The sequence below is a fragment of the Echinops telfairi genome, unplaced genomic scaffold (genome assembly GCF_000313985.2).
Source record: "Echinops telfairi isolate 266 unplaced genomic scaffold, ASM31398v2 ScPeMD7_7468;HRSCAF=8506_0, whole genome shotgun sequence".
In the NCBI taxonomy this organism is placed as follows: Eukaryota; Metazoa; Chordata; class Mammalia; order Afrosoricida; family Tenrecidae; genus Echinops; species Echinops telfairi.
The window spans coordinates 11164473-11191468 of NW_022111369.1; the positions used below are offsets into that span (position 1 = coordinate 11164473).

The window sequence follows — 26996 nt, forward strand, 5'->3', positions numbered from 1 at the left end:
GTTCTTATTGGCCAGGTTGGCACAATAAATCTACCTATCACGGTAACCCTATGTATAACAAAAGGGTGCACTACCTACTCCTACTCTGTCCTCCCTATCATCATGATGTTTGAGTTCGCTGTTGCAGTCACTGTGTGAATTTTCATTTCATTGAGTGTCTTCCTTTTTTTTGAGGATGCTTTACATTACTGATCCCTCCTGATGACATATCCCAAATATGTGAGATAAAGTCTCTTTATCTTTATTTCTGAGGAACAATCTAACTGTACTCTTTCCAAGACAGATTTCTCACAGCCTAGCATATATTCAATATTCTTTGCCAATACTATTATTTAAATACATCAATTCCTCTTTGGTCTTTCTGCCTAGAGTTTGCATGCATATGAAACAATGGAAAACAACATGGATTGAGCAAGATACACCTGAAACCTCAAAGTGACAGCTTTGCTTCATAACACATTAAAGAGATCTCTTCTCTTTTTTCCATGGATGATGATTGTGAATCTAAGCAAAATTAAATCCTTGACCACTTCAATCTATTCTTCATTTAGCATGATTTTGTCTATTAGTTCAGTTGTGAGGATTTTTTTTCTTGACATCGAGGTGTAATCCATATTTATGAATAGCCTTTGGTCTTCATCAGCAAGGGATTCATCCTCTTTGTTTTCAACAAGCAAAGTTGTATCATGTGAATATTGTGGGTTGTTAATGAGTCATCTTCTAATCTCGGTGCCTCATTATTCTTAATATAATCAAACTTCTTGGATTATTTGTTTTGTACACTGATTTTATTAATAAGGTGAAAGGATGCAACTTGATGCACACCTTTCTGATTTGAAATCAGAAAGGTGTGCATCAAGTGTCCCCTTGTCCTGTTCAAATGACATCAGAAGAGACTCTGAAACTTGATTTTAATAGTAGAGTAGTCAAGCAAATGAGAAAACAACAACAACAACGATGAAGCTAAAGAGCTAAACAGAAAATTTCAAGGGCAGTTTTAGAAGAAAAACTCAAATATTTGAGTGAAATATGCAAAGACCTAGAATTAGGAAACCAAAAAGAAGAACATGCTCAGCATATCTTAAACTTTCTATGGGCAAAATATCGACTGAAGCAGGAAGCATCAAAAGAAGATGGAAAAATACAGAGTCACTGGACCTAAAAGAACGACTTGACATCCCACCATTTCAGGAGAGAGCATATGTGCAAAGCCAATGATACTGGAGGAAGATGTCCAAGCTACATTGAAAGCATTAGTCTAAAACGAAACTCCAGGGATTGATGGAATACCAATTGTAATGTTTCGACAAGCTTATGAAGTTCTAGAACCACTTCTTGACTATGCCAGGAAGTTTGGAAACATTTGTATTTGTATTCTTTGCAAAGAAAGGTGACCCAACATAATGCTCAAATTATAGAACTTTCACTAATATTACATGCAATTAAAATTTTGCTGAGGATCACCCAACAATTGCAGTAGTACATTGACGGGATTTGCCAAACGTTCAGGCCAGATTCAGAAGAGGACATGGAATAAGGATGTCATTGCTGTTGTCAGATAGATCTTGGCTGAAAGCAGAACATACCCGAAAGATGCCCACTTGTGTTTTATTGACTGGGGAAAGCATTTGGCTCTGTGAATCATACAGACTATGGATAGCCCTGTGAATAATGGGATTTCAGAACACTCATTTGGAACCTGTACATGGATCAGGAAGCACTTGTGGAAATAAAACAAGGGGATCGTACCTGATATGAAATCAAGAATGGTGTGCATCAGGGTTCTATCCTCTCACTATGCTTATTCAGTCTATATGCTGAGAAAATAATCAGCGAACCTGGATTCCGTGAAGAAGAATGCGACATCAGGATTGGAGGAAGGTCTATTAATAACCTGTGATATGCAGATGATTCAACTTTGGATTTGCTGATGAAAATCAAGGATTGCAGCCTTCAGTATAAATCACAACTCAATGTAAAGAAGACCAAAATCCTCACAACTGGACCAATAACTAATATGGTGATAAATAGAAAAACATTAAAGTTGTCAAGGATTTCATCTTTCTTATGTCCACACTGGAAGGAGCAGTCAGGAAACCAAATGACACATTGAACTGGGCAGAGTTACTGTGCGAGACTACGTTGAAGGTTGAAAAGCAAGGATGTTACTTTGGGGACTAAAGTGCACTTGACCCAAGCCATGGTATTTTTAATCATCCCATATGCAGGTGATCTTTGGACATTAAATAAGGAAGACCACAGAAGAATCAGTACATTTGAATTATGGTGCTGGTGAAGAATATTGAAAGTAACATGGACTGCCAAAGGAACAAACAAATCTGTCTTGGAAGAAGTACAACCAGAATGTTCCTTAGTAGCAAGGATGGCAAAACTTCATCCCCCATACTTTGGATGTGTTATCGGGGGGGCCTTGGCCCGGGCCATTGGCTTCTTGTTTGTCCGGTCAGTGAAAAAGAGGAAGACCCTGGACACCATGGACTGACACAGGGACTACAACAATGGCATCAAACATAATAATTGTGAACATGTTGCAAGACTGAGCACTGTTTCCTTCTGTTGCACACAGGCTTGCTATGTGTCAGAACTAATCCGGGGCACCTAACAGCAACAGAAACATTGGATTGCCTCTCAGGCAGAGTGTATGGGGAAGTGAATTACATCCACTCCCACTAGCCAGCCCAGGGAGGGGGGTAGTCTCCCTTAGGCACCTCCTTGCCTGTGTCCTTAATAGAGATCACAGTACTGTCTCATAGTTATGAGTCGTGCCCTGTCTGCCTTGATTGGAAGTCCAGGGATGAATCTTGTAAGCTCTTCAAACATCATGTACATGACCCATGTCCTAATCATGTAGCCCACCTGTAATGGTGATGTATTGATCTGCCACCAGTTTCTTTAATCTCCATGTCCTATTTAAGTCACCATGAGGCTATGAATCCGAAAGCACCATTACGACCTGGTGCTCATGGTCTCCCTAATCCAGATGATGTGTTTGTCTTGCCTGGTTCCCGCTGAAGACTTAATAAATGTCCTCCTTAAATTATATTTGAGGTTTGAGGTCTCTTTTGTACCCTTAGAAGCCCCGATACTGTTGTAGTTTCACATCAGACTGTGATCTGCAAGGTTCACAGTTCAAAACTACCAGTCACTCTGTGAAAGAAAGATGGGACTTTCTACTGTAAACAGTTGAAGACATAAAAACCCACGGAGCCGTGCCCTTTTCCACCATACTGGAGCCTGTGGAGGATGCTGGAAACAGGACTTCTAAACAGCAACTATGTCTGGAAGGCTGTGGTCCAAGGCCATTTTTGCTGCCTATAAACGGGGTCTACAGAACCAGAGGGAGCATATGGCTCTTAAAATTGAAGGTGTTTACGCCCAAGATGAAACAGAAGTTTATTTAGGCAAGAGATGTGCTTATGTGTACAAAGCAAAGAACAACACAGTGACTCCTGGCAGCAAACTTAACAAAACCAGAGTCATCTGGGGAAAGGTAACTCGTGCCCATAGAAACAGAGGCGTGGTTCGGGCCAAATTCCGGAGCAACCTGCCTGCTAAAGCTATTGGACACAGAATCCGTGTGATGCTGTACCCCTCAAGGATTTAAACTTAAAAGTAAATAAATAAAATTGTGCATTAAAAAAAAAAAGACCCACAGAGGCCATTCTACTCGGTTCTATAGCGTTACTATGAGTTGGCATTGACTGGACAGTAATGCGCTTTAGAGCTTTTTTGGTACCTTAAACCAAAGTTAAGAAAGAAATGTAATTTAATCCATTTAACTACTCTTTCCAATCACTTTTTGGTCTTTTCCTACCACAGAAAAACCTTTCCACTATTAGATTAGTTTTGATTTATTTTGACCTACTGCCAAAAATAGTCACTCTCATTTCCCTGTTTGAATAATAAATAACTAGACCAGTTTTCCCACAAAGCGTTTCAACATTGACTGTTGGTGATAATGTTTGCTATCTGTGTGAACCCTCTAATGATGCTGTTATTAAAGAGCATGTAACTGTCCTGTTTGACCCACAGTTAGCTGAAGGTCTACTTGTCAAAAGTGTTGAAGCTAAGAGTTAATGTTTACAGCCACAATTACCACAGAGCAATTACCCTCATATTCCTACATCATCCATCATTTTATTAACAGAAGCCTGGGGTTTTTCTCAGCATTCAACTCTCTCTATCCTGTTTTCTGTGTTTTAAAATGACTTGCTTCTTCTGGGAATACCCTAAATTTGGTTTTGCATCAAGAAAAGGTTGTGGAGCAGATGACTTCCCAAAGCATCTTCTAACCTGACCTGTGTCAGTAAAAAAATCCTTACATTGTCCAATTTTTGCTAAACATGGCTGTCAGCTTGTCCCAGGTCACATGAGCACTGTATATGTTAATTTATAAATTCTGATGCTAGTAATGACAGGAAGGTTGTATGTAAGGACCACAGTATTTAAATTCTCAGAAGAGAAGAGAGGATATGAAAGAGACCATGAAAACTGAAAAGGTGGTAAAGTTAATGAATTAGAGAGACTGGGTAACATCCAATAACTACCCCAGGATTTGTAAATATTTATAATGTATATGAATTTCTAAGGAGCCCTGCTGGCACAGTAGGGAAAGCATCAGACTGCTCCCACCAATCCCTCCTCAGAGAAAGGTGAGCTCATCTGCTTCTGTGAAGATTTATAGTCAGGGAAATCCCACTGAGCAGGTCTACACTGACGACCAGATTGAAACTCAATTCACAATAAAAAAAGGAGCGAGACTAACAAAAGGCCTAAACCAAAACAAGTGCTCATGCTCACTGTCATCCAAGCGATTCCGACTCATAGTGACCCTACGGAACTATAGACTCCTAGACCGTATATATTCTATCCTATAGAGCAGGGTAGGATTGACCTGGTGGGTTTCCTAGACTGTAGATCTGTACAGGAGTAGGAAGACTCATTTCCCCCGGCAGAGAAGCTAGTGACTTTGAACTGTTGACCTTGGTGGTTAGCAGCCCTCACTCCAGGTAACCCCCTCACTCCAGCTGGGGTGTGGAAAATCAACACACTATCAACTCAATGAAATAACAAAAGAAACGTGTTTTAAGTGTGAGAAATAGCAATTCCAACATTAACCATGCCAAATAAATAATCCATCATAGTGAAAATGTTTTAGGTGAGCTGGTCTGAGACACTGGGATCGTGAAAATTGCAGCAACAACAAAAAATGATCATTTTATCAACTCGGCCTCAAGGTGCCTCCACTTGTAACAAACTGCTCTGCAGTGTTTTCTGACTGTGATCTTCCCAGAAGCAAAGAGCCGGATCTTTCTTCCATGGCATGCTGGTTGTATTCTAACCACCAACCTCCAGGTTTGGAATATGGAATCACGTGTGCCACCTAGGGAACTTATTAGGGTTTTATAGGACGCAGAAGAAAGAAAAAGGGAAAAAGCACATTTATCTATACCTATATATGTCAGACATGAGCCCTGGTGGCCTCGTGGGTTACATGTTGGGCTACTATCCACAAAGTCAGCAGTTGGAAACCACCAGTCATGCCTCAGGAGAAAGATGAAGCGTTCTACTCCCATAAAAAGATGCAGTTATCTGAAACTTACAGGGACAGTCTACTCTGTCTTAGAGGGTTGCTATGACTTGGAATTAACTGGATGGCATGACTTTGGAATTGTATGTCATCTATGTTGGGCTGATAACCACAAATCAGTGTTGTAAACACATCAGCTTCTCAGGGGGAAATTTACAGTTTCAGAAGCCATATCTGGGTCATTGTGAGTCTGAATTAACTCTATGGTAGCAGGTGTGTGTGTGTGTGTGTGTGTGTGTGTGTGTGAAAGAGATAGAGAAAGAGAGAGAAGAAACAAAAAAATACAAACAAAAATTTGAACAATATGACTAAGGCAATGGAAGGTACTGAGAGACACACAAAGTTTGGGACAATAAAAGTAAATATTATTACACACAATCTTGAAATACCAATAATAAGTAATAATCTATGGGTAGATACATAAGCAGACATACAAGCTGAACATGAATTGGGTGGGTAATTGCACATGTGTATTTGTGTGTGCTATAAATATATCTATGTATATAGTTGAGCAAGGAACAAGGTGTAGGGGTTAAAGGTTGAACTACTAACCACAAAGTCAGCAATTTAAACCCATCCCCAACTGCTCCATGGGAGAGAGATGAGACTGTAAAGATGGAAAGTATAAGAAATCCAAAGGGAAGATTCTACACTGCCCTACAGCATCATTATGAGTTTGGACAGACTCAGTAAGAGTGAGTTTGGTAGAGCAAATAGGACAGTGTTATGAAAATTTCTTGGCCATAATGGGAGAAAAGTGTAGGAAAAAATTCAGACTTATTGGTCTCATGGAGACTGATAAAATGCTCAAGACTGATAAAATAATAAAATGGTTAGTAGACAGGCTTAATACCTGTAATTGAACCCCTTCCTGCGGAATACCCTGAAGTCAAACAACAGATAGGTAAAGTAAATAATAACCCCTGTGAGAAAGATACTTCTCATAATAATCAACGCTATGAGTATCATTGCTGATGTCAGAAGGATCTTGGCTCAAAGAAGGGCATATACCAGAAAGATGTTTACTTCTGTTTTATTAACTATGCCAAAACATTCAACTATGTGGATCAAAACAAATGATGGATTACCTTGAGAAGAAAGAGAATGATTAAGTGTGCTCATGTAGAACCTGTACGTGGATCAAGAGGGTTGTGCAAACAGAGCAGAATACTGCATGGTTTAAAATCGGGAAATGTGTGTGACAAGGTTGTAGCCTCTCTCCACTTCTATTCAATCTGTGTGCTGACCAGCTAATCAGAGAATCTGGTTGATAAGAATAAGAATGCTGCACCAGGATGGGAAGAAGACATTAACAACTTGCAATATGCGATGACAACATAGAGGACTTGAACCAGTTGATGATGAATATCAAGGGTTCAGCCTTCAGTATGAATTACAACTTAATGTAAAGAAAACTAAAATCCTCACAATTGGCCCAAAAGGTAATACCATGATAATGGAGAAAACTTTTGAAGTTGTCAAGAATTTCGTCTTGCTTGGACCCATAATCAATGCTCATGAAAACAACAGTCAAGAGATCAATTGATGCATTGTATTGGGTAAATCTGCTGCAAAAGACCTCCTTAAAGTGTTGAAAAGCAAGGCTGTTACTTTGAGAACTGAGAGGCGCCTGACCCAGGCCATGGTATTTTCAATCACCCCAGATGCATGTGAAAGTTGTTCATTGAATAAGAAAGACTGAAGATAAAATGATGCTTTTGAATTGCTATGCTGGTAAAGCATATTGAAGGAACCATGAACAAACAAGTCTGTCTTGGAAGAAATGTAGTCAGAATGCTCCTTAGGAGCAAGGATGGCAAACTCCATTCGTGTACTTTAGACATGTGATCAGGAGAGACCAGTCCCTGGAGGAGGACATCATGCTTGGTAAAGAGGAGAGGCAGCAGAAGAGAGGAAGACTCATTGATATGGATTGAGACAGTGGCTGCAACAATGGGCTCAAACATAAGAGCAATTGAGGGGATGGCCGAGGACTGGGCTGTGGTTTGTTCTTTGTACACAGTCACTATGAGTCGAAATGGATTCAACAGCACCTAACAACAACAACAACTTGAGACCTAACAAAGCTCATGAGGCAGGAAAGGGCAGGAAAGAAGGTAACAGGGAACTCAGGGAGGAAGTGCAAAGAGTATTGCAACTAATGTCCTGAAACAAAACGTGTATAAAGTATTGGCTGGAAAACGAATTTGCTCTGCAAGTTTTCATCTGAACCGCAATTTTTTTAACTAGAGAAAATATCAATAGGGCCAAATTAACTAATGATTATAATAAATAGTCTTAAACTGGCAACATTTTCATAGCCAATAAACTTTTTATTCCACCTGATACAAATATGAAGTGTGAATTCAAAATAAAGAACTTTACTACATAGTTTAGTCTTTTTGATATTGATCACTAACTCTTCATAGATACAGATTTTAGTAACCTGTGTCTATACTTCTTTAAGTTAAATTTTTATTGTGAATTGGATGAAGGTTTATAAAGCAGATCATCAGCTTTTGTTGAATGTAAGATTCAGCAATTCATACACATTTTGCTTCATCTCATTCACTGAATCCCCTCATTGGAACATCACTTATCCAACTTTGCCACTGCATTTTTCCTTCCAGTTCTCTTTCTTCCCTAACCCTCCTGAACTTTGTCCTTGGGTAAATACTTCCCTTTTGATCTCAAATAGTTGACAACTCTCAGGTGTGCAGACCTCATTGGTGGTGGTGTTCCCTTTCATATCGCACCTATTATTTGGCTGAAAATTGATCCAGAAGAGTGAGTTCAATTCTAAACCAGAAGTATAACTAAATGCCATAGTTTCAGGGTACCATCAGTCTCTATGTAATCAATAAGCCTGGTTTCTTTTTTGATTTTGAGATTTGTTCCACATGTTTCTCTCATTCTACTATGTTTTAATCATAGATGCTTTCACCTAAATTAAATATTGAATATTTAATTTAGAAAGAAATAAATAGTAATAAAGTCAGGAATATAGACAATTTCTTTAGTATAAAGGGATAGGCCTTGGATTGAATGATGTTCCCCCAAAAGATATGGTGAAATCCCAGTCTATACATGCAAATGTGATATTGTTTGGAGAAACAGGGTTTTTTTTCTTTTGTGATCAATTGGGTCAAATGAGGTCATATACCACAGTAGGTGGGCCCTACACCTAATTGTTTCAGAGTGATGTTTTACAAAAGGGAGTACAGATACAGATGTAAAGGAGGCCACACACACAGGGGGGAGTTTGGTATTGTATGAGTATATATATATATATACTCATGAGTATATATATGTATATATATATGGGGGAGTTTGGTATTGTATGAATATATATATATATATATATATATATATATATATATATATATACACATATAAAGCTAAGTCATCTACTCCTGAAGATGCTATAAAAATGATACCGATAGGCATCAATTTATCAGTCCAAGTCATCCTATTTAGAATCTGGGTGAATTTTAAGACCACAATCATTTGGGGAAAATATATACCTCGAAGTTGCTTTTACCTGTTTATTTCTCAGAGGCTGAATCACTTCCCTCACACACAGCTCTAGGTCATTGACATAGTCCTTCTCTGTCTGCATCAGCTCCTTAATGATTTTTGACCGCTTTGCCATCATTCTCACCAGCTGATGCTCATCTTCCTGGGCGGGAGTCTCAGCTTCACAGCATCCGGCCTGTGGAGTCATCTTTTCTAACAAATAAAAACACGCGCATGTAAGACTTTCCATAGAGGGTTCTTTTTCCTATTAGCAGAAAAGGGGCTTGGGTGTCTTTACTGCAGGCAGTTAAGAAATTATGTGCACGAATTTCCCTGGAAGTTCTGAATCTTATGAAACTATGAACCCACTGGGCTGAGGGGGTGAGAGTATGCAGTTCTTTTTTCACTTCCACTTTTTATTGTTGTGAACATATATATTTAATATGTATCACGTGTACAATTTACTGACATCAAATACATTAATCATCTTGCGCAGCCATGACAGGAAGCACTGTCAAATTTCTCACCATCATAAACCAAATTCACCGCTTCCTAAACAATGACCGCCCCCTTGTCTCCCTCTCTCCTGGCCCTGGTAATTACTAATACACTTTGGTCTCTATACATTTGCCTATTCTAGATTTTTCATAGTAGTGAAGAAATTCAATATTTGTCTTTTTGTGATTGAATATACCCAAGTATAAGCCAACCTGAATGTCAACCGAGGCACCTAAGTTTAGCACAAAAACGGAATAAAAATTGTGCTGAAAAACGCGGCTTACACAAGAATATAGACGGGATTCCACTCATCGTGATTTTTAAGGTTTGTCCATTTTATGGCAGGTATCAGGTCTTTATTTCTCCCTATGACAGAATAATGCTCTATTGTTTGTGTGAGAGGACTTCAAAAAGCGTATAGAGAAATTCGATTATATTTTAATTCCATTTTTCTACAATCTTTTTGAAACTTCCTCATGTTTTGTGTGTCCACTCGTTTCCCACTTGGTATTAGGGTGTTTTCACCTCTGGGAACACGGCTCGGGCTGAAAGGAGCATTCGTGTTCCTGTGCTCTGTTTTCATCGCTACTTTGAAGCTCTTCGGGTGGAAGTTCAGGCTTATATGACAACTACATGTTTGCTTTTTTTGAGAAAAAAAAGAAACTTTTCCACAACAGCTGTTTCAGTTTATATTCCCACCAGCAAGGGGCGAGGGTTCCCATTTCTCATAATCTCACCAAGTTATTTTCCATAAGTTTTATCTTAGTCATCCTAGGAGATGTAAAGTAGTAAATCCTTGTGGTTTGGGTTTACATTTCCCTGTTTTAAGTGCTGGTATGCTAACAGAAAGGTCAGTGACTCAAATTTGCCAAGCACTCTGTGAGAGAAAACGGAGGCTATCTGCCCCTATAAATATTTTTGGCCTCCTTTCTTGCCAAGGACTTGGTTCATAGTAATCCTACAGCACAGAGTAGAACACCTCTTTGTGTGTCCAAGACTTGAATTCTTTTCTATAATAGATAGCCTCATCTTTCTCTGGAGGAGTGACTGGTGGGTTTGACTGTTGACCTTGTAGTTAACAACTCAATTCCTAGCCCACCACTCCACCAGGGCTCCATATTTACAGCCTAGCAAACCCTGTGTAAGGTTCCTACGAGCAAGGAGCCACTCAATGGCAGTGCCTTTGAGTTGGTTTGTGTTTTGGGATAGCGAATGATGTCGAGCATCTTTTCACGTGCCTCTCCACCCTTTGTATGTCTTCTTTGGTGAGGTGTATATTCAAATATTTTGCCCATTTTTTATTCTTAAATTGCAGGAATATCTTAATAAGTCATTTGTATCATATTTGACTATCATAATTTATGTTTAAAATATTTTATCACTCTTCTCTAGAAAGTTGGACTTCAGAGTGAGTGTAGGATATATAAACCACAGTTCAGAATTTCTTGTGATATGTTGATTGTGAAGTCAATAGAAGATTTTTATTAGTAAAATAACTTGCAATCTTGTTTTTGCCTGATATTAAAATCTACAGTCCTTATACCCAATGGGTAATATCCATACCTTAGTGAAACAGAAAACAGTTACACATAACTGGTTTGTTTTGTTTTTGATTTTCAATTCACAGTTAATCAGAACACATGATGAGTGTATTAAAATAATTCCAACTAAGATTTTTTAAATGAATTATCTTCAATCCTTTGCATACTTTGGTATTTCAAAACTGTTGAATTGTCAAATGGAAATATCTAATTTTTAAAATCACAACACTGAGGTATTGAGAGAACTGGGAAGCCTCAAGGGCAGCCAAGTTTTATATGAACTGTTCAGGCAACCAAGCTAAACATCCTCAAGGAAGATCACTACAGGGCAGTATAAAGGTTTGGAAGCCACAACCCATCTACAGATTAGAGTCAGAGAAATGACAGATCAGAGGGAAGAGAGTATACATACGTGTATACGCGTGTTTGTGTATGTATGCAGATGTATGTGCATGTGTGTAAATGGATTTGCTTCCAGCTTAAAATCACTCCAAACTTAATTTTCACCTTAGTTCCATTTCATTAAAACTAATGGTAAGTGTAGTAACTATGTGAGGTACCTCCAGTGCTGATACTATGTCCTGAGGTGAAGAGCTTTAGGATAAAAAGCTCGTGAGTCGCAATGCATGCCAGTGGTGAACGAGAAAGGAGGACCTCATGACTGATGGCAGCAGCAAAGTTTAGGTCATTGGAGGATGTTAAAGTAAAGGCATTATGGGTTCACCATAAAGAGAATGAGAAAAGACACTTCAGAAAATTAGTTAGCATTCCTAGCTCCCTGAACCACTAACTCTAGGAGTTCAAGCAGAGGCCGAATAAGCACACATCTGTGGAGAATGCAGTAAAGATCATTTTAGCATTAGTTTGGCAGTTGCACTAGATTGATCTGTCCTGAATTGCCGGTGACTATGCTTCCGGATCAGTTGCCTGGGAACTGGCAACTTCCTTCCTCATGGAAAGAAGACATGTAACAAACAGCACCGAAGACCAGCTGATTTGCCAAGGCAGGGCCTATTCAGTGCCAGAGATCCACTACATACGTTGATTTTTGTTGAATCCACACCAAGGAGAAAGAATGCATGCCCCAAGGGATTGTAGAGTTTTCATATTCTTGATCTGTTAGGAAATGTGGGGGATGCTTATGAATTTGTAAAATTTTTACACATTAGGAAATCAGAGTAGACTGCCTCTCAGGGTCCCAAAGGAGAAAGGAAAAGTTCTTCTTGGGGGTCATTACCATATCCATCATTTTATGCATGAAAGGAGGAGGCAGATGAGAGACATGCGATGGCCATTCCACGGAGAGAATTTGGCCAGGGGTGAGTTCCCTGTGGATAGTCCATGCAAACAGGCTCCTTGGAGAGAAAAATAGGATCCTTTATTCCTGGGTGGCACAAGCAGGTTATGTTGGACAACTGACCTATATAAATTAGTGGTTCAAACCCACCCTGTGTCACCACAGATCGTTAACAAAAAGAAAGCTTACAAACCGAGAGCTGACACAATACTACAGATTGCATCTGATTATTACTCAAGATTATTTTGAAAACAAAAAGGAATGCTGTTTTTAAAAAATAAGCTAATCTGACCAATGTTTGCTTTTGAAAGTTCTAAACTTTGTGTGCCTTGTCTGATAAAAGTTATCTTTCAATATCGGGAGCCTAGCAAGGAGAAGGAAATTTTTCCTTAACTTTGCTCAACGTACTGCTAAGACGTGTTCTCAGGCTCCTTTGGTTATCCATTCCTGGGATCATTACTATAGCAATTCAGTTTATTTATCAGATTTTCCAGTTGCTATATTTTGAAATGCACATCAGTTTTGTCAACTAAAAAATGCTTAGATTTTTCTAATACTTATCAATGCCTTGTTAAAAACAAATGTGAGGATTCAGAGGTAATTAAAAATGCCAGTCAGTAAGTTGAACTTCAGAAACTTCTCCCTTCAGGTGTGTAAAATCTTCTCAAGGAATTTAGTGTTGAGCAATCTTCTGTGGTATCTTTGTTTGCTTTTTGACTCAAGTTTATTGCTGGAACAAAGACGACTTGCATCATTTTATGGTCAGGCCTCTAAAAACTTTCCACGTTTGCATTTCTTACATCAACAAACTCTGCAATGCATTATGGATACAATTTTGTTCTGATAAGTTCTTCCTCTACCTTTAAACTTTATTTCCTAGTTATATTAAAATTTTAACTATAAAACTTCTTGTAACACACGAGTATTACAAACACCTATTGCTCAAATCAACATTCAGCTATCTCAACTGAAATCTATTGTCATCAAATAAATTATGATTCAAAGTGACCCTATAATCCAGAAAACTGCTTCAAAGGATTTTCAAAGCTAGATATATTTATGGAAACAGCCTTATTTTTCTCCTGTGAGGCAGCTGGTAGATTTGAACCCCTAACCTTTCAGTTAGCAGTCCAACACTTACAGCAATCCTTAATTCTGGGTAAAGCAACAGAGAAGCTAAGTATTTAGAAAAGAAGAAAAAAAATAGAGCTGTAGCAATGACTGTTTTCTAATAGTTAGCTTAAGCTAGAATACTATTTCAAAAATGAAGTGAAAATAAGGTTAAAAGAATATTTAGATTGTTTTTATCCAAATGTGCCACAGTATCATATAACTGACTTGCTTCTCCTATCCGCTACTTCTTTCACCCAAGCTTCATTTCTTCAGAAGGGTTGATGAACTTTGACTATCCGAGCCACAAATTTTATTGATAACATGTATGCTGATTCCTGGCTGTGATTTGTGGGAAAGGATAATTAATCAGAATGAGGGTCAGCCCTGCCATTGTCAGCAATGAGAGTGTGGTGGGCAACTTATTTATCCGCACAATGCATCAGTTTCCTCATCTGTAAAATATCAATGAAAATCATCCGTGTCATCATGGAGACATGGAATTTTAAAAAGCTGTGGTATGTGGAAGCTCTGTGAGATCCTTCAAACAATACAACATTAGGCATCTTTTCGACAGCCATGGAAAAGATAGGGTCCTTTCCTCCATATTGTCTGAACGCTTACACCACAAAGGGCCAACAATCATCTCTTTATAGCTATCGGTTGGTCAAGATAACAGCATGACCGTGAGGTAGGTAAACAGCTGCTTTCAAATGAGAGAGAGAAAGAAGAGAAAAGAGGGAGCACGGCAGGGGACAGTTACAGCCAAGCTGGGCTTGGGACCCTGAGCAGCTTGCCTACGGATGCTGTGTGTGTAAGCGAACCCTGGTTTTTCAGAGAGAGGAAAACATCGCACTCTTCATTTTTAACGTAGGTTTAGTTTAGCATTAGTCCTATCCTCCTTTTGCTTTCTTCTTGTTCATGCTCTAGCCACTGTTTCGCAGCAGCTTTTAATAAATGTTTCCTTTCTTTTTTAGGTTATAAAATAATATGTATTTGCTTAACTATAAAGGAATACATACATACGTATGTGTGTATATATCTATATTAGAGGTAAGTGTATGGACTTTGAAACCAGACTAGCTGGGTTCAGATTTAACCTTTACTATTAACTAGTTCCATAAATTTCTGCATTTGTAAATTAAGGATGAAACTGACACAACCTTATTGTATGTAATATTTACTTGCTGGAATATATTTTCAAGCTATTATTAGCTTTCATAAGACTTAGTGTATAATCACAGGGAATCCAGGGCGGATGAGCCCTTCAGGACCAGTGGTGTGAGTGGCGATACTGGGAGGGTAGAGGGAGAATGGGTTGGAAAGAGGGAACCAATTACAAGGATCTATATGTGACCTCCTCCCTGGGGGATGGACAACAGAAAAGTGGGTGAAGGGAGACGTCAGACAGGGCAAGATATGACAAAATAATAATTTATAAATTATCAAGGGCTCATGAGGGAGGTGGGAGTGGGGGAGGGAGGAGAAAAAATGAGGACCTGATGCTGGGGGCTTAAGTGGAGGGGAAATATTTTGAGAATGATGAGGGCAATGAATGTACAAATGTGCTTTACACAATTGATGTATGTATGGATTGTGATAAGAGTCATATGAGCCCCTAATAAAACGATTTTAAACAAAGAATAAATAAAACAAAGGATTTACTGGGGTGGGGAAAGACTGTATAATCTTCCCAAAATTTCAGCATATAACCTTTCCCCCCAACTAGATATACATAAAAACACATGTATATACAGAAGTTAAGTTTTTGTGTTGATTTTAAATAATAATGAGTTCATAATATAAATGTTATTCTACAAGTTGCTTTTTCAATTTTAGCAGCATATACTGCATATTTCTTTGCAAGAGTATATGTGAAGGTAAGTATAAAGGTACTGCTGCCAGCGCTCCAGTTCATATATGCACTGGTTTACTCCAAATAAAACATGTTTCAGCATGTCTCTAGGATCAATGGATGGTTGCAGACACGTTTTCTCAGGAACACACTTGTCGTCTGTTAAAATGCCTGCAAAAAGATCCAATCAAAAAAGCGTGATGCCTGATACCTGATCCCTTTGACACCTTGTGATCACACAGGCTGGTGTGCTTCTTCCATGTGGGTTTTACTGCTTCTGAGCTAGATGGTCGCTTGTTTACCTTCAAGCTTTTAAGGCCCCAGAAACTGTAATTCTTTAAAGAATCAAACAGCCTAATCCTTCTCAGAAAACTACAAAACAATATTCCTCATGAAAATTGCTGTTGATAGGTGCCAGCAAATGGGTTCTAACCCATAGCAATGCTGTGCACAACCGAACGAACCCCTGCCCAATCCTGTGCCATCCTCACAGTCGTTCCTATACTTGAGCCCATTGGTGGAGCCACTGTATTTATCCATCTCATTGAGGCCCTTTCTCTTTTTGTATGGCCTTATCCATGTTTATTATGATTCACACAATCGAATGCCTTGGCATAGTCAATAAAACACAAGTGAATAGCTTTCCAGTATTCTCTGCTTTGAGCCAAGATCAATCTGACCTAAGCCATGATAGCCCTTGTTCAACATCCTCTTCTGAATCTGGTCTGAACCTCTGGCAGCCCCCGTCAAGGTATTGCTGCAACAGTTGTTGGATGGTCTTCAGCAACATTTTAATTGCTTGTGATGTTTTACAATTTGGGCAGTCTGTTGGCTCACCTTTCTTTGGAATGGGAACAGATATGGATCTCTTCTAGTTAGTCAAGAAGCTGTCTTCCAAATTTCTTGGAATAGACCAGTGAGAGCTTCCAGTGCTTCATCAACTTATTGAAACATTGCAAATGTTATTCTATCAATTCCTAGAGCCTTAATTTTGACTAATTCTTTCAGTGCAGCTTGAACTTCTTCCTTCGGGACTATTGGCTCTTGCTCCTTTAAAACCTCTTGAAATCACTAAATGTTGAGTAGGGGTTTCTTTCATCTTCTTTTGATGCTTTCTGCACTGTTAAATATTTTGTCCATAGAAAGTTTTAATATTGCAACTATAGGCTTGAGGTTTTTTTTTGCACTCTTTCCATTTCAGATATACAGTTTGGTTTTCTAACTGTAGGTCTTTGCACACTTTATAGTAGTCTTTGACTTTTTCTTCTCAAGCTACTCTGAAAATTTCTGACCACCTCTTGGACTTCATTTCTTTCATTTGCCTTAGCTACTCTACAATTCAAGCAAGTTTTAGAGTCTCTTCCAACGTCCACTTTGATCTTTTTTTGTCTTCCTTGTCTTTTTAAGGACCTTTTTCTTGTTTCCTGAATGATGTTCTTGATGTCCTCCCACAGCTCGTCAGGTTTTCTGTTATTAGTGTTCAAGATGTTAAACCTGATGTTCTTGAAATTCAGATGGGAAAGATTCACGTTGTATTTTGACTCTAGTGGACATGCTTTAATTTTCCTCAGCTTCAACCTTTACTTAAATATGAGCAACTGCTGGTCTTTTCCACAGTCAATGTCTGGCCTGGTTTTAGCTGCTGATATTGAACTTACCCATCGTCATTTCCCACAGATATAGACAATTTGATTTCTGTGTATTCCATCTGGAGAAGTCCATGTGCATAGTCACTCTTTGTATTATTGAAATAAGATTTTGCTATGAACAGGTGGTTGGTTTTGAATTTCTATCATGCGATCGCCAGCTTCATTACTATTACCAAGACCATATTTTCCAACTACTTACTGTTCCTTCCTCTTTGGTTCCAAGTTTCACATTGCGATTGCTAATAATTATTAATGCATCTTGATTGTATGTTTGATCAATTTCAGACTGAAGATGTTGGTAGATTTCTTCAATTTCCTCATCTCTAGCTTAGATCTTGGGCTATAAATTTGAATAATAATTTTATTGATTAGATTTCCTTGAAGGAGGGTATACATATATAATCCTAACACAGACAGCATTGTACTTCAAAATAGATCTATAATTAGCCTCTTTGGCAATGAGGGCAATGCCATTTCTCTTGTGCGGGTTTATGAAGAGACTTTTCCCCAGCTTTTCCTCCCCCAAAGACATGCCAAACATTAGAGGCCATTTGCCAGCATATGGTGGGAGGTCAGATGCTTACAGACATCCTCCCTGAAGGTGGTCAGTTGCCAGACAACTGTCTGGGCCCACCACAGGTAGGGCCCAGCCCCTGCTGTTAAGGCCAATGGGCTACTTCTACCTGAAGACTTGAAGCCATTGGTCCCTGTAGGTGGGGTTCACACCCTACTGATAGTGGTTTCCATGGAGAGCCAGAGAACAGGTCAAACCTGCTCAGTGACATCCAAAATTAGGCTGCCATCCTGTATCTCGGATCCGCCCATCTTGTCACATGTATACCCCAAAACTTCCCTTTTCTATTATGTGTATATCCCTAGATTGTCCCCCTCTCATTGCTGCTTAACCTATAGTGCAACCCCTTCCTGTGATGTATGTAATTAGTGGGCTTGCACTAATTATATATAAGATATATAAGCCTTGGTTAGCAATAAAGAAGGCTTGGCTCTTCCCATCCTCGCTCCCCTGTTCTCTTTCTCCTTGTTCTCCTTCCCCTCCCCCTCTCTCCTGCCTCCTGGTCTCCCATCTCCATGTGGACCACCAAGCAGGGCTGAGGTGAGCATGCCACTATGAAATGTGTCTGACTCCATTATTTCAATCGCTCTTCTATCTCTCATGCTGTCTGTGACTTTATTATAATCAATATGTATATATATCAACCGTACAATTGTGCCTATTGAACCCACAATTAGTTGTGAGGGGGCTGGCCTTTCCCCCACACTCTTGATTATGTCATTTCCAGCATGGTAACCATACATTTTCTGATTCAAAATGGCCAATAGAGGTCCATTTCTGCTTACTAATGCCAAGGTTATTGATCTTTATGCATTCCATTTCATTTTTGATGACTTCAAATTTCCTCTATTCAGATTTTTACATTCTAAGTTCAGCTTATTGGTGGATTTTTATAGCTGTTTATTCTAATGTTGAGTCATGCCCCATCAGCAAATGAAGATTCCATTGGCTTTTGTCCCATAGGCTTTACCGAATGCATATCATCATCATGGATGACTCTACCTTAAGAAAGCAGCTCCTCCCCAATCACTTTTAGAGAGCCTTTTGACTCAAGGACCCTGCCCTCTGGCACTATCTCTGACAGTGCTCTGCTTCCATTTATTAGGTCTTCAGTATTTAACAATGTTTCCAAGCTAAGAATAAAGTTTTCAGTGGCCACTTACTCCGAAGTGGGCATCTGATTCATGCTTTGTTGTCCCTTCATAGTTGGAAGCTCTGTTGAAACCTGTTCACTTCAGGTTACCGAGCTGGCATTTGATATATCAGTGACATAGTGTCCAATATCACAGCAACACACATGCCACCATAATATAAGAAACAGACAAACCAGTGATGAACATGGATATAAAAATTCTGACCAAGATCATCTGATAACATAACAAAAAATAATTCACCATGATCATGGGAGATTCATAGCAGGTATGCAAGGATAGTTTAATGTTAGAAAAACAATCAATGCAATCTACCACATAACAAGACAAAGAATAAGAACTATCTGAATAATTGATCCAGAAAAGGCATTTGTCAACATCCAACACTGATTTTTGATAATAACACTTAACAAAGTAGGAATATAAGGGGCATGACTCAAAACAGTAAACACCATAAAACAAACAAACTAAAAAAAAAAAAGGGCAACATTATGGTCAATGGGGGCAAACTGAAAACATTACCCTTGAGATGGAAACTAGACAAGGATTGCCAATCACCATTCTTATTCATCACTGTTCTGGAAGTCTTAGACAGAAGCATTAGACAACAAAAAAATCAATCAAGGGAATTCAATTGGGTAAAAAAAAAAAAAGTGAAACACTCCCTTTTTTCCAGATGATATTATTTTATATGTGGAAAACCCCAAGTACTCAATAAAACTGTTGGAAACAATTGAGGGATTTGGTAAAGTAGCTGATTCAAGATTATTAAGCAGAAATTAATTGGAATTTTTATACCAGTGAAGAGAACTCTGGGGAAAAAAACCAATTCAACAGAACAATACCATTTAGAACAGCCACACAGAACATAAAATACTTAGGAATAAATCAAACCAAACTAACAAAAGACCTACGCAAATAAAACGGCAAGTCATTACTACAAGAAACCAAGAAACAAATGGAAAAATATCCTGTATTCGTGGATAAGAAGATTTAATATTGTGAAAATGTCAATACTAATGAAAGCAATCTATAGATACAATTATAATCCAAATTCTAATTTCACTTTTTAAGGAAATGGAAAAACTATTTAACAACTTCATATGGAGTGGGAAGAAACCGAGGATAAGCAAATAAATCCTAAAGGAGAAAAATAGCATAAGACCTCACAGTACCAAAAACTCAAAACTATATTACACAGACACAACAGTCAAAATAACCTGGCACTACTCCAATCATGGGTACATAGATGAATGGAAGATAATAGAAATCAGTCCACCAACAGGCAACAAATCTGCAATAAATTGTCAAAAATATATAAAATGTTAAAGGCATAGCCTCTTCGATAAATGGTGCTGGAAAAATTGGACCTACCTTTAAATAATGAAACCTCACCCATACACACACATCACCCAATGGACAAAAACAAATTCAAAATGGATCAAAAACCTAAATATAAATCCAAGAGCCAAAAAGATCATCAATGAGAACATAGAGACAAACTCAAGGGCACTAATGCAGGACATAAGAAACACACACAGAAGACCAAATGGATTGCTGGGGCCTACTAACAAATATGCCATTTTGAAAAAGATTTCTGGACCTTGTAAATGTTTAAAACCTTTATATATATTTGTATTATTGCAGAGAAGTAAACATATTAACTTTAGTTGTTAAATTAAGATGATACACTAAAATTTCTGTATGCCAAGGCATATAATTAGACAAATTAGTAGAAACATTTGCAATGCTGGCAACTACTGATCATTTATTGCCACATTTAGCAAAAATCATACAAGTGGTCAGCATTTAAGCAAAGTAAAAAGAAAATATTTTATTTTCTACTGTTGACCTGTAAAATACACTGGGAAACCCTGCAAGTGTAAACTTGTATGTCTGAAACTATTGCTTTCATCTCCAACATGGTATAAAGAAAGAGCTTTAGTAGGAGATAAGAATGGTGCTTCAATTGAAACACAGGGAATCAGGACAGATGACTCCTTCCGGACCAGTGGTGAGAGTGGCAATGCCTGGAGGGTGGAATGAATGTGGGGTAGAAAGGGGGAACCAATTACAAGAATCTATGTATAGCCTCTCCCTGGGGGATGGACAGCAGAGAAGAGGGCGGGGGGAGATGTCAGGCAGTGTAATATATGACAAAATAATAATTTATGAATTATGAAGGGTTCATGAGGGAGGGGGGAGTGGGGAGGGAGGAAAAAATGAGCAGCCAATATTAAGGACTAAAGTAGAAGGCAAATGTTTTGAGAATGATGAGGGCAACAAATGTACATATGTGCTTGACACAATGGATGTATGTGTGGATTGTGATAAGAATTGTACAAGCCCCCAATAAAATGATTAAAAAATAAATAAATAAAAATAAAAACATTTTCTTTCTATTTGAAAAAAAAGAAGAAGAATGGTGCTTGAGACGTTGCTCTTCCTTGAAGAATTAGCTGGATTCCAAGAAGGAAAGCACAACAGGGTAGATCTAGTTGAAGTTGATGCCTGAAAAGGTGGCCATTACGTCAAAGAGTACTCTGCTAGCCCCAACTTTTGCAAACTTGAGCTTTAGTCAATTGTCTGATATATGGATCTCTGTTTATTTCCTGTGGTAACTCAGCTTGGACAAACATAAAGTTTAAAAAAAATTTTAATTAGTGGTCCTACCATGGTTTACCACTCCACTATTAAATTGCTTCTTCATGGTTTCTATATTCTGGGGTTTTTCCCACTGGAATAGGCAAAATAATGCTTTCCATCCCCTCAAAGATGTTATCTTACATGGCAAAGGGGACTTTGAAGATCTGATTAAAGTTGTGTACATTATTTGTGTTTTTGTTTTTTAAGTTGTATACATTTTGGTGGAGAAATTATCTTGGATTATTTAGGTAGGCCCAATCTAGGTGCAAACGTCCTTAGAAATTGAAGCGGAAAGTAAAAGAGAAATGAAGCATGAGAGGGATTTGACTGTCCATGGATAGTGAGGAAAGGGCAGGCAGCAGAGACTGAGACTTCTGTGCTACAACTGCAGGTAACTAAATCCTGCCAACAGCCTGAATGAATAAGGAAGTTCTTTTGGGGAGTCTCTAAAATGGAAAACAACCCTACCAACACCTTGAATTTTACCTTCTGAAGCACTGAGAATCAGCTGAGTCCATAGAACTACAGAAATTGTGTCATAATAAACTTATGCTGTATTAAACCTCTGAAGCTGTGGGGATTATTTACACATCAATATAGAATGAGCATGCCCACATGAGACTCCCTAGTAGGTCAGAGCTCCCATATTTAAACTGGCTTTTTCAAGAATATTGAAATGCATACCTATACTACAACTGCAATTGAGCTATAATTACTTACTCAGATTCCTTCTACTTCTTGATAATGCTTCTCAAATCTTCCTGACCCAGTAGTCCAAGTTTGAGCTTTCGTTATGACACTAAGCACAAAGAGATCAGCTGGACAGTTTTCTTTCAAAAAAGTTTTTTCTTTTTTTTGCTTTTATTCAATATTTTGGTTTTCAATACAAGCCAGAACAATCAAACTTGGATAATAGAGATAGGGTTATCCAAGTTTCCAATTGCTTTGGTTGTTGGTTAGCATCAAACTGGCCCCTGATTTAGAGTCACTCCCAGACACAGTACTGCCCCATCCCCCAGATCAGTTGCAAATCAGATCATTGTGGTTTATAGTTTATTTTTTAATAATAGTCTTACCGGCACATAATTTACATATCATACAATTCAATAGTTCAATCATTCTGTCATATCAAGGAGAATTTTACAATTATTACCATATCAATTTTAGAACACCTCCCCACACCCCCATGGTTAAATCACCTTTAAAATGAGTTGTGCAATGGCAATCAGGTCTAGCGCTCCCTCCATTCTCCTGCCTTCATTGATTATTCCTGAAATCTCCTTACCTTTCCTATCACCCACTCTGCACCCCTGCATCCCCCATCAACCCCTGTATCTGTTATTATCACTATGCATCCACCCCTCCTGTGCATTACAAACTGGGAAACCCAATAGAAACAATGAAAACCAAAATAGAAAATAAGGTGGTAAGAATAAACTAATAATAATATAAAGACCAGAATACAAATAATGAGTAAGAAAGACAGACCCTCACCAACATCCCCAAAACCAGAGAAGAAATTTCTGCCATGGAACAAGTAAGGGACACCTGCACCCAGAACCAATTCAGGTCGGTTCTATAGGGAGGTCATCGAGTTAGCATCAGCATACTGAAGATTACAGGGTCTCTAGCTGATAGCGAGACTGTTCGAGACACTTGCCGGTGGCTTTAGCAGATCTGCCAGCAGCTCAGTCTGAGTAGTTACTCTGCAGCTGGGTTTTGGGTTCCCGCTCTCCTCCATAGCCTTCTGCAAACTGTGTGTTCATAATTTTAGTTCTGATACTTTTCCCTTCGCCATATTTGAATTTTGTAATTGTTATCTTTGGGTCACGTGTGCTGATGCGCTTCTTCAGGGTGGACTTAGTTAACTCCTCGCTTAGGTGGCTGCTTGTTGGAATACAAACCTTTAAGACCCTGACACTACTCTGATCACTAACCTGGCACCATCTGCTTTCTGTAGCACCCTTGTCTTCCCTGATCATTTCATGAATGTGAGTATCGAGCAGGGCTATGTTATCAGAACTAATTGTTCTTGAAATGGGGCTCAAGTTAAGGAGGAGGCCAGACTCCATGTGTTTGTCTCTGGGGTTTACACTGATTTATAGAGTTTTTCACTGACTGATTTTTCAGAAGATATTCTTCCTAGTCTCTCTTCGTCTGGAAACTTCAGGGAAACCTGTTCACTAGCACATGAACATGCCAGCCTCTGCTGACAGATGGGAGGTGGCTTCTCACGAAGTGCTCTGACTTGAAACTGAACCTTGGTCTCCCATGTGCACAGTTGCACCCTTCCCACTGCACCACCACCGACCCGCCATGGCCAACAAGAAAATAATTAACACTGACCCGGTTACTTCGCATTATTTTATGCATTACTGTCTGGAATTCAGTTTAATCATTTTCAAAAGCAGTCACATAAATGTTTAAGGGCAGCTCTGGTCATGGATGTAGCCCTGATAGTCATTAGTGAAGAGGAGAAATAATTGGCTGTGAAGAAAAGAACGACACCTAGCTGTATTTCACAACTCTGGAAAAAGGTATTGCAGCATACTTGCCTGGAAAGGCACTTTTAAAGTGCCAGGTAAAACCTGTTTCAGAAATTAGCATTTTTTAATTAATGAGCCTTGGTATAAGAAATCTTCTGAGAGAAGGAACTGCCTTTAAATCTGGTCAAAGAAGCAAGTGAGCCTGAAACCACAGAATAGCCTTGAAGTTTCCACTGACATCGGAGGAGGGCTCACAGGCTTAAAACTCCGTGTGTCTGATGTGGGCAGAGGGTGCACGGCGGGGATGTAATCGAGGTAATGTCTCAGATGAGGAAAACAGCATAAAACGAGGCATCGTAGAGAAACACAATTGGATAAACTGAGGCAGGAAATGCTCCGGAGACTGTGGATGCTGTTGTTAGGTGCAGTGGAGTTGATTCCGATTCAAAGCTCTCCTGTGTACCACGGAACCAAACCCGGCCTGGTCCCACACCACCTGCACAATCCTTCCCCTACCTGGGTTCATGTTTCCCGCTCTGTCTTGCCTCGGGGGTATGATAATTCACTGCCATCTAGTCAATTCTAAGCCATAACAACTTCATAGAACAGGGTCGCTATGAGTTGGCATTTACTCCATAGCGGTGAGCATCTTTTTATTAACTCTTTATGAGAGAAGAAAGCCTCATCTTTCTCTCCAGGAGCACCTGATGCTTTAGAACTGCTGACCTTACAGTTAGCAGCCGACGTCAACATCCTTAATATGTCCACAACAGTGACTAGCTCTCACCTCGGTTTGGACACTGAATGAATTAAACATCGAATGAACTACTAAGGTCCTATGAAGAATCTGCAAATACTTTGGGCAGGTGGTCAGGAGAAACCAGTCACTGGAGAAGGATATGTTTGGAAAAATAGAGGGGGAACGATAAAGAGGAAGGACCTCAAGAAGATTGATTGATACTATGGCTGCAACAATGGGCTCAAACAAGAACAATTGTCAGCATGGTGTGGGAATGGGCAGTTTTTTGTTCTGTTGCATATAGGGTCACTATGATGCCATGACCCCCACACCACCAGTGAGTGAGCAGTTGTGTCCCTGGGTGAGCAAATGGTTAAGTATCCCACTACTAACTGAACGGTTAGTGGTCGAACCCACCCAGAGGCGCCTCAGCAACAGGCTTGGGAAGTGTGGCCTTGAAAGGTCACAGCCTTGGAAGCTCCGTGGAGCCGTTTCACTCGGCAACACACAGTGCTGTGGGAGCGAGGAGCAACTGGATGACGGCGGTTTGCTCTGGTTTGCTCTGCTTTTCGCCTGAAACGTTCTAAGAGTTAGGCACACATAAGGTAACAGAACCAATCCAAACAAACCACCACAGAATCATTTTTTAATGGCTCAAATTCTACGTAAGGGGGAAGAACAATCAATGGAATCTATAAGTCATTTACTATCATAAAAGGCAGTAAGTGCCATGCAGAAAAATAAAGCACAGCGGGTTGCTAGGGGGCATCTAAACGGGATGACATTTTAAAGGGGTGATAAGGAAGGTTCCATTCAAGGAAGACAAGTAAGCCAAAGATTGAAAGAGGTGAGGGAGCCATAGCTAGCTGCATCAAGTACTTCTCAGCAAAGGAAGAGGGAGTAGAAAAAGCCAAAAGGGGAGAATGGCTTGTTCGAGGAAGGATCAAGAAGGTGGCCAGTTTGGTTGAAGGGACCAGACACATAGGAGGAAATGGAGAAGGGGTAAATTGTAAGACAGAGCACTTTGAAAAAGATTGTAGGTCCTTGTAAGTATTTTTAAACATTTTCTACATCTCTGTCTTGTTGCAGAAAGGTAAAGGCATTGATGAATTGTGGTTGTATTTAAATTAAGAACCCACACTAAAATTTCAAGCCAGTCGTTAAAATAATAAAAATAATATGTGAATCTTCAAAATTTATGCATGCCAAAATGAAACAAGATTGAAAGCAATTCAAATGAAAAGAGAAAACCAAAAAGTACTACTTATACATAATTATTACTTTACTTATATAGATATTACTATATAGATAAGTATTATGTATATATAGTTACATATATATACAGGGAGAATAGATTTAAATATAATAATCTTAATAAGTAAAATGATTGGATTATAAAACTGAATCATAAAAATCACATAGGGGGACATACACATCTGAAAGAAAGTGAATCACAATTTTTAAGAACAAATGTTCCTCCAAAGCCATATGGCAAGACTTCATCACCAGTATTGCCTTTGGACACCAGTCCCTGAAAAATGACATTTTACTCTGAGAAGGAGAGGATCAGTATCACAGAGCAAGGCCCTTGATGAAATGGATTGATACAGTGGCAACAGCAGTGGGTCAAACATAGCAACAGGGGTGAGGGTGGCACAGGGCCGGGCAGGGTTTCTTTCATTGGGCATAGACAGGGTTCCTATGAGTCAGGCCAAATCAGGGGCACCTACCACAAAGCGGAGTGTAGCGAAAGCATTATTTACAGGATAACATATGTACCTTTACATGCGTGTGTGAAAAGAGAAGACTAAAAAACAACGTTTAAGAATCTAACAAAAGGGGGTAAGGGGGAAAAAAAAGAATCTAACAAAGGAAGTTAGAAAAGAAAATACAGTAACCTAAAAGAAAGTGAAGGAATTAAGAGCAGACTTAATGAAACTGAAAACAAAGCTAAAAGGGAAGCAAATTGGGAAAAAACACATTTAGTTATTTGAAATGAATAGTAAAAGTGTTAAACCTCGGTCAACATTAATCAAGAAAAACGGAATAAAGGGACAAAAAAAACCTTCGTTAGGAATGAAATGGGGACACGATTTTCTACAAAAGCAACAACCTCTCTGCCACGGAGTTGATTCCGACTCATATCGACTCTCTAGGACAAGACAGAATGGCCTCTTTGCGGGAGTTGAAAGCCTGATCTCTCTCCATCATAGCAATTGTCGGTTTCAAACTGCCCACCTGGCAGTAAGCAGCCTAAGGGTAACTGCTACCCCACTAGGGCTGCAGAAAGTAAAATGATGGATCCTGAGGAAATACATTCCCT

At 39.1% G+C, this 26996-nt stretch overlaps 2 protein-coding genes across 2 annotated transcripts in view; one reads left to right on the plus strand and one right to left on the minus strand.

The window, feature by feature from the left end:
• ARHGEF38 (Rho guanine nucleotide exchange factor 38) overlaps positions 1-26996 on the minus strand; it is a 194991-nt gene that overhangs the window by 136174 nt on the left and 31821 nt on the right. Inside the window, exon 2 of the mRNA XM_045284323.1 lies at positions 9153-9340. Within this exon, the coding sequence (XP_045140258.1) occupies positions 9153-9340 (188 nt within the window). The remainder of the gene's footprint in view (positions 1-9152; positions 9341-26996) is intronic.
• LOC101643070 (60S ribosomal protein L35a-like) lies at positions 3296-3625 on the plus strand. The gene has a single exon (XM_045284009.1). It carries the CDS (start codon positions 3296-3298, stop codon positions 3623-3625), a length of 330 nt encoding a protein of 109 aa, XP_045139944.1.